We start from the raw sequence: 16,737 nt of genomic DNA on the forward strand, positions 1-16,737 counted from the left end.
AAAAAGTCAGGAAACAACAGGTGCTGGAGAGGATGTGGAGAAATAGGAACAGTTTTACACTGTTGGTGGGACTGTAAACTAGTTCAACCATTGTGGAAGTCAGTGTGGCGATTCCTCAGGGATCTAGAACTAGAAATACCATTTGGCCCAGCCATCTCAATACTGGGTATATGCCCAAAGGATTATAAATCATGCTGCTATAAAGACACATGCACATGTATGTTTATCGTGGCACTGTTCACAATAGCAAAGACTTGGAACCAACCCAAATGTCCAACAATGATAGAGTGGATTAAGAAAATGTGGCACATATACACCATGGAATACTATGCAGCCATAAAAAATGATGAGCTCATGTCCTTTGTAGGGACATGGATGAAGCTGGAAGCCATCATTCTCAGCAAACTATCGCAAGAACAAAAAACCGAACACCACATGTTCTCACTCATAGGAGGGAATTGAACAATGAGAACACATGGACACAGGAAGGGGAGCATCACACACTGGGGCCTGTTGTGGGGTGGCGGGAGAGGGGAGTGATAGCATTAGGAGATATACCTAATGCTAAATGACGAGTTAATGGGTGCAGCACACCAACATGGCACATGTATACATATGTAACTAACCTGCACGTTGTGCACATGTACCCTAAAACTTAAAGCATAATAAAAATTTTTTTTTAATGTGGCACATATGTGCCATGGAATGCTATGCAGCTGTACAAAAGGATGAGTTCACGTCCTTTGTAGGGACATGGATGAAGCTGGAAACCATCATTCTGAGCAAACTCTCACAAGGACAGAAAACCAAACACCGCATTTTCTCACTCACAGGTGGGAATTGAACAATGAGAACACTTGGACACAGAATAGGGAATATCACACAGCAGGGCCTGTCATGCGGTGTGGGGAGGGGGAAGGATAACATTAGGAGACATACCTAATGTAAATGACAAGTTAATGGGTGCAGCACACCAACATGGCACATGTATACATACATAACAAACCTCACATTGTGCACATGTACCCTAGAACTTAAAGTATAATAAATAAATAGATAAATAAATAAATAAATAAGCGATGACTAAATCAAAACTTTGGATTCAGAATATTGAGCTTGTCATAAAGTGTAAGATGGATCATGGGGAGAAGACACTGGAGAAAAAGTGCCTAGGCAGAGACCGATAATATTTGTCCAGAGGGCAAATTATGAGACTCCACTTAGCTCAGTGGTCATGAGAGACGCCTGAAGAAATAAAGTCAAGAGACCCTGCATGAGTCAATCCTACACACTTGGTAAACCTCATTCTCAGGTTTTTGAACTAGATGTTCTTCAAAATTAGTAATATCATTAGCAAAGAAGACATCCAGGATGTCAATCAATGAGCACATGAACACCAAGAAAGCTGACTATGAGATGCTGGCAGGTCTAGGAAGGCGTTTCTAGGGGTAAAATACAAGCCCAGCTCCCCTGCAGTTACATTCCTCCTCCCCCTCAGAGAGCAGCAGTCCTTGCATTCTTTTATTGTATTGTCATTTCATGAAACTTTTCATTTCAATCATTTTTAAGTGTACAATTATGTGGCCTTCAGTGTATTCTTGATGTTGTCGCACTATACATTTCTAGGAAATTCTCATTCCAAAGAGAAACCCTGTACTTCTTAACAATGACTTTGATACCCTCTTCTCCCTGTCCCAGCCTGAGTGGTCTTGCTGGATCCCACTTCACACTCTTTTAACAGCATCTCTGGAAGGAAAACTTTACCGTATGTGACATGAATGTGATCAGCTTTGAACGTTGAGAAGAGTGAGCACCTTGAGACCCCCAGGCTTCAAAGGCTATGGAAGTAGCTAAGGCAGCAGCCCTAAGTGACAGCCCTGGTGATGTCAGGAGTCCTGTGAGTATCATGGGGGACTCCTGTGCCAGCTACTGCCTCCCCAGGTCACTGGATGACTGCACCTATAGAAGAGAGAGGTAAGAGAATGAGGACTGCATGGGGTCTACTTATACACAGATTCATGTGTTCCAGACAGAGCCTGGGCATCACCTGCTTTTGACAGCTTCCCAGTGGATTCCAAAACAGAGCCAGGATTAAGGCGCCCTGGGTAAGCATTTCTCATTCTCATGTTCATTAGTGGAAACAATCTTGGACCTTCCTGGGTACTAGTGAGGACTAAAAAACAAAGGAAAAATGTTCCAGCAAAATGTATACTGGGGTGTTCAATAAATAGAAATTTTTATCAATTGTAAGCATTTGAGTAATAATTTCTAAGATACATTGAGTGCTTTATAGTATTAATTTATCTAATGTGTTCTCACAACAATGCTATGACATACATTCTATTTCACAGGAAAATAAGTGAATGATTAAAAAGGATGTCTATGCATGTGGGTGCATGTGTGTATAAAGATGTAATGTAAGGTGTGGGCATCCATGGGGGCCTTACAGAGAAGGAGACATGTGAAATGCGTTCTATGGCAGGGGTGGTCAAACGTCAGAGGCAGGTAAGTCTGTAAAGGCAAAGGAAAACCTATACGGCCTGGTGCAAGGATGTGACTGATGTGATGTATAAGAAATGAGATACAACAACTACGGCTGAGGACAGAGCACCCAGGAAAACAGAAGATGAGGAGACAGGGCTCCCAGGAGCAGGGTCTTGGAAGTCCTCATGTGGAACACAAGGCTGTGGGTGTGTTTCTCCAGCAGTGGTTCCTCTCTGGGGTTCTCAGAATGTAGCCTGAGCTCTGGGAATCCTTGTGTCTGTCTGTGAATCCTTGTGTGTGTCTGCGAATCCTTGTGTCTGTCCATGCGCAATGTGTAGGCTAAACTGGTCATGAGTTTCACACACTTAGGTTCTATTTTTTTAAGTGTCAATATTTTCTGGTGTTATTAAAAGACAAATTTCTTTTAAAAGCAATGTATAATAATAACTACTGTTATCTACTATTTTCTCACTTGTATGATAATAGCTATTATTATATAAATATGAGTTTAGGTAAAAAATGACTTCTCTTACTTGAAACCCTTGAGAACATGTGCCCTCTGGTCATTTAGGGTTGTTGGAGGATAGGACCATGTTTCAGTTTTGGGAGGCTCGCATTGGCATGAACAAGGAGGGTTTATCACAGGAAGGGCTCACAGAGGCTGGGAGACAGTTTAGGAGACATTAATCTGAGTTGAGTTTGGAAGGACTCGGACAAGACTGTTAGGTGGCTATGTGATGGAAAGGAAGGGACTCGTGGAGGTGACACTGTGGCCATGGAGTAAACAGAACTTAGGGTACGGTGAGGAGTCAGGAGGGAGGGAAGCTGTAGTTGGCTGATTTATGCCTCCATCTCCCAAAAGATATATACATTCTAATCCCTGGAATCTGTGAATGGCCCATTGCAAGATGAAAAAGCATTATGTAGACATGATTCAGTTAAGGATCTTGAGATAGGGACATGATTCTGAATAATCTGGTGCTTCCTAACCCCAACCTCTGTATTTTGTAATTAAAAGTCAGAGAGGGATTTGACACGGAAAGGAAAGGAGATGGGAATGTATCATGGAGGCAGAGGTTGGAGTGATGCGGCCACAGGACCAGGATGGTCAGCAGCCCAGAAGCCAGAAGCAGCCCTTAGTGAACTCGCCCGGAGAGCCCCCAGAAGGAACAGAGCCCTGCTGCCCCCTGACCTCCCCACAGTGATACCAGTGTTGGGCTTCTGACCTTCAGAGGTACAAGAGAATCCGTTGTTTTAAGCCACCAAGCTTTCGGAGGTTTCTTGCAGCAGCCACAGGACCCCAAGCCAGGAACCTGTGGCGTCTCCCTATGTCCTGGTCAGGGGCCTCGCTAGGTTGGGTGCATTAGCCTGGATGGGCTTATGGAAGGGAGAGCAGGCTGGGGGCAGACACTGTGCTCAGTTTTTTGTTTTTTTTTTTTTGTACTTTAAGTTTTAGGGTACATGTGCACATTGTGCAGGTTAGTTACATATGTATACATGTGCCATGCTGGTGCGCTGCACCCACTAACTCGTCATCTAGCATTAGGTATATCTCCCAATGCTATCCCTCCACCCTCTCCCCACCCCACAACAGTCCCCAGAGTGTGATGTTCCCTTTCCTGTGTCCATGTGATCTCATTGTTCAATTCCCACCTATGAGTGAGAATATGCGGTGTTTGGTTTTTTGTTCTTGTGATAGTTTACTGAGAATGATGATTTCCAATTTCATCCATGTCCCTACAAAGGACATGAATTCATCATTTTTTATGGCTGCATAGTATTCCATGGTGTATATGTGCCACATTTTCTTAATCCAGTCTATCATTGTTGGACATTTGGGTTGGTTCCAAGTCTTTGCTATTGTGAATAATGCCACAATAAACATACATGTGCATGTGTCTTTATAGCAGCATGATTTATAGTCCTTTGGGTATATACCCAGTAATCGGATGGCTGGGTCAAATGGTATTTCTAGTTCTAGATCCCTGAGGAATCGCCACACTGACTTCCACAATGGTTGAACTAGTTTACAGTCCCACCAACAGTGTAAAAGTGTTCCTATTTCCCCACATCCTCTCCAGCACCTGTTGTTTCCTGACTTTTTAATGATTGCCATTCTAACTGGTGTGAGATGGTATCTCATTGTGGTTTTGATTTGCATTTCTCTGATGGCCAGTGATGATGAGCATTTTTTCATGTGTTTTTTGGCTGCATAAATGTCTTCTTTTGAGAAGTGTCTGTTCATGTCCTTCGCCCACTTTTTGATGGGGTTGTTTTTTTTTTCTTGTAAATTTGTTGGAGTTCATTGTAGATTCTGGATATTAGCCCTTTGTCAGATGAGTAGGTTGTGAAAATTTTCTCCCATTTTGTAGGCTGCCTGTTCACTCTGATGGTAGTTTATTTTCCTGTGCAGAAGCTCTTTAGTTTAATTAGATCCCATTTGTCAATCTTGTCTTTTGTTGCCATTGCTTTTGGTGTTTTAGACATGAAGTCCTTGCCCATGCCTATGTCCTGAATGGTAATGCCTAGGTTTTCTTCTAGGGTTTTTATGGTTTTAGGTCTAATGTTTAAGTCTTTAATCCATCTTGAATTAATTTTTGTATAAGGTGTAAGGAAGGGATCCAGTTTCAGTTTTCTACATATGGCTAGCCAGTTTTCCCAGCACCATTTATTAAATAGGGAATCCTTTCCCCATTGCTTGTTTTTCTCAGGTTTGTCAAAGATCAGATAGTTGTAGATATGTGGCATTATTTCTGAGGGCTCTGTTCTGTTCCATTGATCTATATCTCTGTTTTGGTACCAGTACCATGCTGTTTTGGTTACTGTAGCCTTGTAGTATAGTTTGAAGTCAGGTAGTGTGATGCCTCCAGCTTTGTTCTTTTGGCTTAGGATGGACTTGGTGATGTGGGCTCTTTTTTGGTTCCATATGAACTTTAAAGTAGATTTTCCAATTCTGTGAAGAAAGTCATTGGTAGCTTGATGGGGATGGCATTGAATCTGTAAATTACCATGGGCAGTATGGCCATTTTCATGATATTGATTCTTCCTACCCATGAGCATGGAATGTTCTTCCATTTGTTTGTATCCTCTTTTATTTCCTTGAGCAGTGGTTTGTAGTTCTCCTTGAAGAGGTCCTTCACATCCCTTGTAAGTTGGATTCCTAGGTATTTTATTCTCTTTGAAGCAATTGTGAATGGGAGTTCACTCATGATTTGGCTCTCTGTTTGTCTGTTGCTGGTGTATAAGAATGCTTGTGATTTTTGTACATTGATTTTGTATCCTGAGACTTTGCTGAAGTTGCTTATCAGCTTAAGGAGATTTTGGGCTGAGACAATGGGGTTTTCTAGATACACAATCATGTCATCTGCAAACAGGGACAATTTGACTTCCTCTTTTCCTAATTGAATACCCTTTATTTCCTTCTCCTGCCTAATTGCCCTGGCCAGAAATTCCAACACTATGTTGAATAGGAGTGGTGAGAGAGGGCATCCCTGTCTTGTGCCAGTTTTCAAAGAGAATGCTTCCAGTTTTTGCCCATTCAGTATGATATTGGCTGTGGGTTTGTCATAGATAGCTCTTATTATTTTGAAATACATCCCATCAATACCTAATTTATTGAGAGTTTTTAGCATGAAGAGTTGTTGAATTTTGTTAAAGGCCTTTTCTGCATCTATTGAGATAATCATGTGGTTTTTGTCTTTGGCTCTGTTTATATGCTGGATTACATTTATTGATTTGCGTATATTGAACCAGCCTTGCATCCCAGGGATGAAGCCCACTTGATCATGGTGGATACGTTTTTTGATGTGCTGCTGAATTCGTTTTGCCAGTATTTTATTGAGGATTTTTGCATCAATGTTCATCAAGGATATTGGTCTAAAATTCTCTTTTTTTGTTGTCTCTCTGCCTGGCTTTGGTATCAGAATGATGCTGGCCTCATAAAATGAGTTAGGGAGGATTCCCTCTTTTTCTATTGATTGGAATAGTTTCAGAAGGAATGGTACCAGTTCCTCCTTGTACCTCTGGTAGAATTCGGCTGTGAATCCATCTGGTCCTGGACTCTTTTTGGTTGGTAAGCTATTGATTATTGCCACAATTTCAGCTCCTGTTATTGGTCTATTCAGAGATTCAACTTCTTCCTGGTTTAGTCTTGGGAGAGTGTATGTGTCCAGGAATTTATCCATTTCTTCTAGATTTTCTAGTTTATTTGCGTAGAGGTGTTTGTAGTATTCTCTGATGGTAGTTTGTATTTCTGTGGGATTGATGGTGATATCCCCTTTATCATTTTTTATTGCATCTATTTGATTCTTCTCTCTTTTTTTCTTTATTAGTCTTGCTAGTGGTCTATCAATTTTGTTGATCCTTTCAAAAAACCAGCTCCTGGATTCATTCATTTTTTGAAGGGTTTTTTGTGTCTCTATTTCCTTCAGTTCTGCTCTGATCTTAGTTATTTCTTGCCTTCTGCTCGCTTTTGAATGTGTTTGCTCTTGCTTTTCTAGTTCTTTTAATTGTGGTGTTAGGGTGTCAATTTTAGATCTTTCCTGCTTTCTCTTGTGGGCATTTAGTGCTATAAATTTCCCTTTATACACTGCTTTGAATGCGTCCCAGAGATTCTGGTATGTTGTGTCTTTGTTCTCGTTGGTTTCAAAGAACATCTTCATTTCTGCCTTCATTTCGTTATGTACCCAGTAGTCATTCAGGAGCAGGTTGTTCAGTTTCCATGTAGTTGAGTGGTTTTGAGTGAGATTCTTAATCCTGAGTTCTAGTTTGATTGCACTGTGGTCTGAGAGATAGTTTGTTATAATTTCTGTTCTTTTACATTTGCTGAGGAGAGCTTTACTTCCAACTATGTGGTCGATTTTGGAATAGGTGTGGTATGGTGCTGAAAAAAATCTATATTCTGTTGATTTGGGGTGGAGAGTTCTGTAGATGTCTATTAGGTCTGCTTGGTGCAGAGCTGAGTTCAATGCCTGGGTATCCTTGTTGAATTTCTGTCTCGTTGATCTGTCTAATGTTGTCAGTGGGGTGTTAAAGTCTCCCATTATTAATGTGTGGGAGTCGAAGTCTCTTTGTAGGTCACTCAGGACTTGCTTTATGAATCTGGGTGCTCCTGTATTGGGTGCATATATATTTAGGATAGTTAGCTCTTCTTGTTGAATTGATCCCTTTACCATTATGTAATGGCCTTCTTTGTCTCTTTTGATCTTTGTTGGCTTAAGGTCTGTTTTATCAGAGAGTAGGATTGCAACCCCTGCCTTTTTTTGTTTTCCATTGGCTTGGTAGATCTTCCTCCATCCTTTTATTTTGAGCCTATGTGTGTCTCTGCACGTGAGATGGGTTTCCTGAATACAGCACACTGATGGGTCTTGACTCTTTATCCAATTTGCCAGTCTGTGTCTTTTAGTTGGAGCATTTAGTCCATTTACATTTAAAGTTAATATTGTTATGTGTGAATTTGATCCTGTCATTATGATGTTAGCTGGTTATTTTGCTCATTAGTTGATGCAGTTTCTTCCTAGTCTCAATGGTCTTTACATTTTGGCATGATTTTGCAGCAGCTGGTACCGGTTGTTCCTTTCCATGTTTAGTGCTTCCTTCAGGAGCTCTTGTAAGGCTGGCCTGGTGGTGACAAAATCTGTCAGCATTTGCTTGTCTGCAAAGGATTTTATTTCTCCTTCACTTACGAAGCTAAGTTTGGCTGGATATGAAATTCTGGGTTGAAAATTCTTTTCTTTAAGAATGTTGAATATGTGCTCAGTTTTACATCCTGCTCCTGAAATGACTGTGGAGTGCACACTGGGAGCTGTCCAGTTGGCAAGGGGTGCTGGTCTCTGGAGCTCTTGAGAGAGCTTGAGGAAGGAAGCATTTGCCTCAGGTGCTGGTGAGTGAGGCAGACACTGAGGAGTGCTCTAAGTGTGGGGAGTAAAACAATGTGAACTCCAGGTTGAAACCTGGAGATGCCCGCAAATTGTGATAAATGGAAAATAAAGTATATTGGACATGACTTGGTGCAGAGAGAGCACCAAGCAGGCTGGCTGTGCATCTGAGGGGACAACAAACTGGGGCTAGGGCTGCTGCTAGTGGGAACCACGTGCCTGGACACCAAGGTAGGCTGGGAGATCCCTCAGTCCAAGACCAGCAGGACCACTGTAATTGCTGTTTTTCTATTGCCATGGTTTTCATTCGCGAACGCAGGATGGGAAATCTGTAAGGAATCCAGGATGATTTCTGCAAATATTTCCTTCTGGGATGCTTGCATTCAGGCCCCATTAGTAACAGAATGCTGGTTACTCTAGAGTTGATTATCAGCCACAGCAAAAAGCCACTCCCCTATGGAAACCACCCTCGATTCAAGGCCCGAGACTGCAGGATCATAACAAGACCAGTGGAGATGTGCAGGGCAAGTGATTTATTAAAGCAACATGTTGAAACCTTTACAATTTTTAGTGAAGATCAGGGTGTCATTGAAAGACTTTGGAAACCAGGTTGAGCATTTTTACATGACACACACCACATTTTTTCACTATTTCCACCTGAAATCAAAAAAAAAAAAAAAGAAAGAAAGAAAGGTGAGGTCAGTCATGCTGCTGCTGGTGATGATAGGCTAACATCAAAGAGGCCAATGGGATTTTGCCCCAATGGCAATTGGAAAGGAAGAGGCAAGAACTCAGTGTGGGAAACTGAGGCCTAGACCTGGTGGCCTTACAACACCCATTCTGGTGAGAAAGCAGCCTTTCCCCACCAGACCAATAGACCTGGGAAGACCCAGGAGTTAGGCCTAGGGTTTTCATGGAGGAGGAGGGGAGGGGTTGACAGTGCAGCCAGAGGTTGTTGTCTGGGCTGTCCCAGGACTGTGGAGTCTCCTGATCCCTGTAATGGGGGACCCAGGGCTCTGAAGCCAGGCAGAGCAGGGAGGGCCTCCGGGAAACACACCTTCCAGGAGACTCCAGTCTTCCCATGGGAGAATTCTGCCTAACGGCCAGGGGTCTTATCAGCCCTGACCCTGCAGCTTCTATGGGTATTTGCAGCCAAACCTCGGGACAGCAATCCAGAGGCAGCCAGGCTGAGAGGGCCCTGGAATCTCTGATTTCTTGAGAAAGACACAGTGAGAACATCCCACTTGTATGGCATTGCAGTAGGTAGAGCAGCGAAAAAGTCTTGGCCCACTGGCTGTGGTCAGGAGAGTGTCATGGATGAGGAGTGGATAGTGGGCCCTGAGGAGCTGCAAGGGGCTCCTGGCTCTGCAGAAGCTGCACAGGAGCCCAGTTCACCAGCATCCTCTCTGTGGGAGGCCCAGCTCTAGGTCCCCTCAAGACTTCTCTCCCTGTTCAAATCTCCCACACTCCCCGGGACATTCCACAGTGACTGTGTCCACTGCGTGAGGGTAGGTTGACCTCAGGAAAGATCCCAGCAGGGAGGTGGCAGTGCTTGGCCCTTCACCATCCCTGCCTTGTCCCTAGCTCACTCCCCATGTCCTCAGCACACTCTGGGGACACAGCATCCAGGCAGGTGACCTGACAAGAAACATGCAGGAGGCTGTGTGCAGCTGAGTTGAATTCTGCCTCTGCATAAAGGAGAAAGAAATTACCAGGACTTTTTCAATGAGAAGTCGTTTCTTAAAAGATATCTGATTGGTGCAGTGCTTCACTTCCAACTTGGCTGCAAGAGCTTCTGGAGGTGGATTAAATTTGGCAACTTGGAGCTTTACCACAGCGTCACTTAAGAATAAGAAGACTGTGATCTCAGAAGCAACAGCCGGGCAGACAAGAGCATGGGCTGCAGCACAAAAATAAAAATATTGTTGATGTTAGGAAAGTCGATTTTTCTCTCATGGCTCCCTGAGGTTACACCAGACAGGATCCCCTGGGTTCTATGTTTCTATACCATTATTGTGCTGATGACAATACCAGAAACTCCAGGTGTGACTTTCTCCGGGTCACACAACAAAGGGAAGAGCTTCATATCCTCAGCTAGACTTCTTTTTCTTTTTTTTTGAGATAGGTTCACCCAGACTGGAATGCAGTGGCACAATCTCGGCTCACTGCAGCCTGAATGTCTTGGGCTCAAGCGATCTTCCCTCAGCCCCAAAAGTAGCTGAGACTACCAGTGCCTGCCACCATGCCCGCTTCTGTGTGTGTGTGTGTGTGTTTTGTTTTTGTTTTTTTTGGTTTTTTTTTTGTAGAGATGGGGTTTCGCCATGTTGCCCAAGCTGGTGCTGAACTCCTGAGCTCAAGTGATCTGCCCACTGTGGCCTCCCAAAGTGCTAAGATTACAGGAATGAGACACTATGCCTGGCCCACAGCTTGACTCTTGACAACCATAACCTTACTTCATTCTCATAGCCACTCCTGGCAGAAGCTTTAACCACCAGTGATAAGAAGAGGCTCGCCTCTCCCTCTCCCTCTCCCTCTCCCTCTCCCTCTCCCCACGGTCTCCCTCTCCCTCTCTTTCCACAGTCTCCCTCTGATGCTGAGCCGAAGCTGGACGGTACTGCTGCCATCTCAGTTCACTGCAACCTCCCTGCGTGATTCTCCTGCCTCAGCCTGCCCAGTGCCTGCGATTGCAGGCGCGCGCCGCCACGCCTGACTGGTTTTCGTATTTTTTTGGTGGAGATGGGGTTTTGCTGTGTCGGCCGGGCTGGTCTCCAGCTCCTAACCGCGAGTGATCTGCCAGCCTCGGCCTCCCGAGGTGCCGGGATTGCAGACGGAGTCTCGTTAACTCAGTGCTCAATGGCGCCCAGGCTGGAGTGCAGTGGCGTGATCTCGGCTCGCTACAACCACCTCCCAGCCACCTGCCTTGGCCTCCCAAAGAGCCAAGATTGCAGCCTCTGCCCGGCCGCCCCCCCCCGGTCTGGGAAGCGAGGAGCGTCTCCGCCTGGCCACCCATCGTCTGGGATGTGAGGAGCCCCTCTGCCTGGCTGCCCAGCCTGGAAAGTGAGGAGCGTCTCTGCCCGGCCGCCATCCCATCTAGGAAGTGAGGAGCGTCTCTTCCCGGCCGCCATCATATCTGGGAAGTTAGGAGCGTCTCTGCCCGGCGGCCCATCGTCTGAGATGTGGGGAGCACCTCTGCCCGGCCGCCCCGTCTGAGAAGTGAGGAGACCCTCTGCCTGGCAACCGCCCCGTCTGAGAAGTGAGCAGCCCCTCTGCCCGGCAGCCACCCTGTCTGAGAAGTGAGGAGCCCCTCCGCCCAGCAGCCACCCCGTCTGGGAAGTGAGGAGCGTCTCTGCCCGCCAGCCACCTCGTCCGGGAGGGCGGTGGGGGGGTCAGCCCCCCGCCTGGCCAGCCGCCCCGTCCGGGAGGGAGGTGGGGGAATCAGCCCCCCGCCCGGCCAGCCGCCCTGTCTGGGAGGTGAGGGGCGCCTCTGCCCAGCCGCCCCTACTGGGAAGTGAGGAGCACCTCTGCCCGGCCAGCTGCCCCGTCCAGGAGGGAGGTGGGGGTGTCAGCCCCCCGCCCGGCCAGCCACCCCGTCCGGGAGGGAGGTGGGGGGGTTAGCCCCCCGCCTGGCCAGCCGCCCCGACCAGGAGGTGAGGGGCGCCTCTGCCCGGCCGCCCCTACTGGGAAGTGAGGAGCCCCTCTGCCGGGCCAGCCGCCCTGTCCGGGAGGGAGGTGGGGGGGTCAGCCCACCGCCCAGCCAGCCGCCCCGTCCGGGAGGGAGGTGGGGGGGTCAGCCCCCCGCCCGGCCAGCCACCCCGTCCGGGAGGTGAGGGGCGCCTCTGCCCGGCCGCCCCTACTGGGAAGTGAGGAGCCCCTCTGCCCGGCCACCACCGCGTCTGGGAGGTGTACCCAACAGCTCATTGAGAACGGGCCATGAAGACAATGGCGGTTTTGTGGAATAGAAGGGGGAGAAGGGTGGGGAAGGGATTGGGAAGTCAGATGGTTGCCGTGTCTGTGTGGAAAGAGGTAGACATGGGAGACTTCATTTTGTTCTGTACTAAGAAAAATTCTTCTGCCTTGGGATCCTGTTGATCTGTGACCTTACCCCCAACCCTGTGCTCTCTGAAACATGTGCTGTATCCACTCAGGGTTGAATGGATTAAGGGCGGTGCAAGATGTGCTTTGTTAACCAGATGCTTGAAGGCAGCATGCTCGTTAAGAGTCATCACCACTCCCTAATCTCAAGTACCCAGGGACACAAACACTGCGGAAAGCCGCAAGGTCCTCTGCCTAGGAAAACCAGAAAACTTTGTTCACTTGTTTATCTGCTGACCTTCCCTCCGCTATTGTCCTGTGACCCTGCCAAATCCCCCTCTGCAAGAAACACCCAAGAATGATCAATAAAAAATAAAAAATAAAAAATAAAAATAAAAATAAATAAATAAATAAATAAATAAATAAATAAAAGAAGAGGCTCAAGGAGGGTGAGCATTGTGCCCAAGATCAAGGGGTGGGAAGTGTCGAAGCCCAGGTTCACCCCAGACCTCACATTACATCATCTGACACAGATCCCATTCAGAAGTGAAGCTCAGGCAGAAGAATTCCTAACATTTGCCTGAATTGATTTTTCTATAAAACTTCTTAGATACTGGGGATTAGAAGAAATAGCTCTAAGCAGCCAGGCGCGGTGGCTCATGCCTGTTATCCTAGCACTTTAGGAGGCCGAAGCGGGCAGATCATCTGAGGTTGGGAGTTCGAGACCAGCCTGACCAACATGGAGAAACCCCATCTCTACTAAAAATACAAAATTAGCCAGGTGTGGCGGCCCATGCCTGTAATCCCAGCTGCTCAGGAAGGCTGAGGCAGGAGAATCACTTGAACCCGGGAGGCAGAGGTTGCAGTGAGCCAAGATCATGCCACTGCACTCCAGCCTGGGCAACAAAAGCAAAACTTCTCAAAAAAAAAAAAAGGAAGAAGAAAGAAGAAATAGCTCTAACCTTTATGAATCTTACTCAACAAGCACAGAAAAGGGTTTGGAATTTTGTTTGGTTTTGTGCAGACCCCAACCCAAAGCACAAATAGGTGATCTTGTGCTCAGAAGAGGGTGCGTCCCAGGGGCTGGTGCTGGACTCATGACTGATGTACTCACCCTGGTAGCAGCAAAGGGCCAGCGAGACCATCAGGAGACACACTGACAGCCTCATGGTGGCTTATTCGTCTGTGAGCTCAGCTTTCACAATGAGTGATTTGGATTCGACTCCAGGAGCCTGTGTAGTCATGGAGGCCAGGGCTATTTGTACCTAGGGAGCCTGGCTGGTCCTACCTACCGGGGCACCTGGTAGGTCATGAGGCCTGGCTCCCAGCCCGCCCTTCCAAGCCAGGGCTGCTGCCATCCATCAATGTCACCTCCTTAGGAATCTCTGCATCTGAGTGGGGCGGAGCACAAGACAGCAGCCTTGTGAGAACTCTGCTCTGTGCTCCAGGTGAGTGGTCAGGTACATCTGGAAATGTTCCTGGGATTCTCAATTTCCTTATGAGCTTTTGCTGATTAGTTCTTTTTATCTTTGTAGCAGTGCAGGGGCACAGGTGAATTATGGCTTCACAAGGCACAGGAAGCTGGAAGGCTGTGTTCTCTTTATGGGAGAGCAGGGACATAAGGAGACCCTGCTTTGATCCCCCTGCATGTCTGACAACAAGCAGGCTTGTTTCAGTTGCACATTGGGCAAATCTAATCCTTCCCCTCAGCCCCTTCCATCACCACCATGTTCACTGCATAGGTACTGAAAACATAGTTGAATACATCCCGCCTGTAGAAGATATCCTGAGGAAAAACATCTGCTGCACCTGTTCTCTAGCCTGCCTCACTCCCAAACCTGAATCTTGTTTATAGGTGCAGTTATATATATGGCCAAGATTCACATTTTCTATCTATAAAAAGCAAGCTTTCTGTGATGTGTAGCCACCCACGTCTTACCTTAGGGCTGATCTGAAGATTAAATAACCTAACTCTTTTTCTCAAGAGCGTTTGGAGTGTTCAGAGCCAATCATACATCAGTGGGGCTCTAGGCTGGGAAGATAATAGAAGAGACGAGACAGAGGAACAGGGTGGGTGGTCACTTCCGCCTAACCCCTAGGCTCAAGTTTTCCACTTCAAACCTATCTGTGCTGCCTGGGCCAATCCCATTTTTAAGGGAAAGTGAAGGAAGCCCCCAGACAAAGCAATACACACCCACCTTCCCTCCCATTGCCGTGCCTTCATGTGGTGTGAGTTTAATCACCAGAAATTTTTCTCTTAAATAAACTTACATTTGAGAGGAGTCACAGCCCAGGCCATAGCTTTCCATTCTCAGCTATGTAGTCAAATCACTTGGAGCTTTTAAAACATACTGACCCCACAGGCTTCTCTCTCTGGCGATTTTGATTCAGTAGCATTGGGGTGAATCCCTCCTTTCTGTACTGTTTAAACTGCTCTGGTGTTTCTCACAGACAGCAGGGCTGAGATCCAGCCAGGAAAACCTTTAAGAAGGAAGGGGACCTTACGGGTTTTGTCATCAAAGACACATTGTCAGGTTTAGTTGAGTCCAAGCTAAGGGCAACAGTGGATCTCACTTTCATCACACAGGATGACGAGGGAGTCCCTGAATCAGCCCTGCTGCCACCAAGGAGGGGGAGGGTTGGTGGTGAGATTTACAGCTATGAGGGTTCAGATCCTCATTTATGGGCTCCTGGACCTTAGGAAAATTATTCAGTTTATGTAACCCCAGTTTTCTCATTTGTCAAAGTAGGCTACTAATGGTGCCTACATCATTGGGTTGATAGATGATCAAATGAGTGTGTTCATGGGTGTGTGTGTGTTTAAAATATACCAAGTTCTGGTACATAGTAGTTCTCAATGTAAACTGCCATTATCTTGTCCCATTTGTCATATATGTCATGGTTTGCCAGTAGTTCCTAGTTTAGAGCACAGCCAAAATCCACAAAATCACCTACTTGCAGAACTACACGGACACCTAGATACACCATTTCTCTTTGACATAAATGGAAAAGGAAACCCAGCTCATGGTCTTGGAGGCCGCAAACCCATGAATATGGGCTTCAGGACTGAGGCCTCTTTTGCAGTAGAGAGGTCTGTGAAGCATCCACCCTATTTGTGGATGAGAGTTTATCCTCACTCAGGCTTGACATTCACCTTGTCATCTGTACAGTCCATTGGGGAGCATGTGTATCTCTGACAGAGGATTGTTTGCATGTACTTTAATTAGTCCTACCACGATTAACACCTATGCAGGGTTTTTTTGTTTTCATCATTGATGCTTTTTGTGGCTCCCTCCTTTTTACACAATTGACTCAAGATTTTAGTTTATTCTTTCCATCCATGGACATTGTTGCCTGACCCCGATGACTTGGTCAATACTCCCCTTCATAGACTCTGCTGGAACCATGCACCTCTCATTTGCAGCGATCTCAAGGCTGTTGTATTACAGATGTTTAATCATTTCATTGATGCAAGTTTTTCTTGACTGTCAGCTCCATAATCAGAGGGTCAGTATCTGGTTTTGTTCATCCTGGCTTAGCACAGTGGCTGGCATGCAGAAGAATATCAGCAAGCCATCTTTTAACAAATTAATGATATATTTATGAATCAAAAAACTGCTAAATGGGTGATGGTCATGTTTATTGTAAAAGAATGTTCATGGGACTGGTTTTCTGTAGGCAGTTGAGGGTGAAACGTGAGTAGCGTGGTGGTGACTGTGAAAGAAACTCATCGGTTTTCCACATCACTAGAGAGAACAGTGGCAAGAGGATGGTGCTGCACCAACCACCCAGCCCGCAATCTTCTAGTGCAAGCCAAGACTTAAAACAATTTCAGGGAAATTTAATATCAACTCACCAAGCTCTACATCCGCTAACAGGAACTCCTCTTTAGTTTCTCTTCCAATTAGGAGCATCGCAGCTTCTGAGTTTCCAGGGTCACAGCAGTAGAGCAGCCCATGGGGATTATTCCTCTGCCTCTCCCCAGCCATGAGCAGAGTGCTCCAGGGAAACACAGGGGAGGCATGGAATGTTCTGGGTGAAGGCATTGAGATGTGAGGCTTGGAATACAGAGAAGTGTATCTAAGTCCCGCTCGGACACATAGCATTTGATTCACAAAACAAAACAAAATGTGGAAGAAGCCCAGGGAAAAGCATGAGAAAAGTTGACATGGCATAAACCAAGTGGCTTGTGAGGGACATCAGATAGCCAGGCAAGCCTGAAACAGACATGTGCCCATGGTAGAACAGGGAAGAGTTTGTGGCTGGAGAACAGGATTGGGCAAATGGAGGGGAGCTTGCACGTTCCTCTGTGGGCCATGACAGCAGAATGGGTGGGAGAGGTGAG

General features: G+C 46.3%; 1 protein-coding gene across 1 annotated transcript; it reads right to left on the minus strand.

The window, feature by feature from the left end:
- Positions 1-8,878: 8,878 nt before the first annotated feature.
- Positions 8,879-13,626, minus strand: SCGB1D4 (secretoglobin family 1D member 4). The gene is made up of 3 exons (XM_063710802.1): positions 13,507-13,626; positions 10,073-10,260; positions 8,879-9,017 (listed from the first exon to the last, which is right to left on the minus strand). Exons 1-3 carry the CDS (start codon positions 13,559-13,561, stop codon positions 8,946-8,948), a joined length of 315 nt encoding a protein of 104 aa, XP_063566872.1. The 5' UTR covers positions 13,562-13,626; the 3' UTR covers positions 8,879-8,945.
- Positions 13,627-16,737: the final 3,111 nt, after the last annotated feature.

The sequence above is a fragment of the Gorilla gorilla genome, chromosome 9, assembly GCF_029281585.2.
Source record: "Gorilla gorilla gorilla isolate KB3781 chromosome 9, NHGRI_mGorGor1-v2.1_pri, whole genome shotgun sequence".
NCBI classification, from domain to species: domain Eukaryota; kingdom Metazoa; phylum Chordata; class Mammalia; order Primates; family Hominidae; genus Gorilla; species Gorilla gorilla.

Bases quoted from the DNA above. Each gene is read 5' to 3' on its own strand.
- SCGB1D4 (XM_063710802.1), bottom strand. From the start codon at position 13,561: ATGAGGCTGTCAGTGTGTCTCCTGATGGTCTCGCTGGCCCTTTGCTGC. The intron at 10,261-13,506 runs GTGAGTACATCA...TTTGTGCTGCAG, and splicing joins GGCCCTTTGCTGCTACCAGG to CCCATGCTCTTGTCTGCCCG. The intron at 9,018-10,072 runs GTAATTTCTTTC...TTTTGATTTCAG, and splicing joins TTCTCATTGAAAAAGTCCTG to GTGGAAATAGTGAAAAAATG.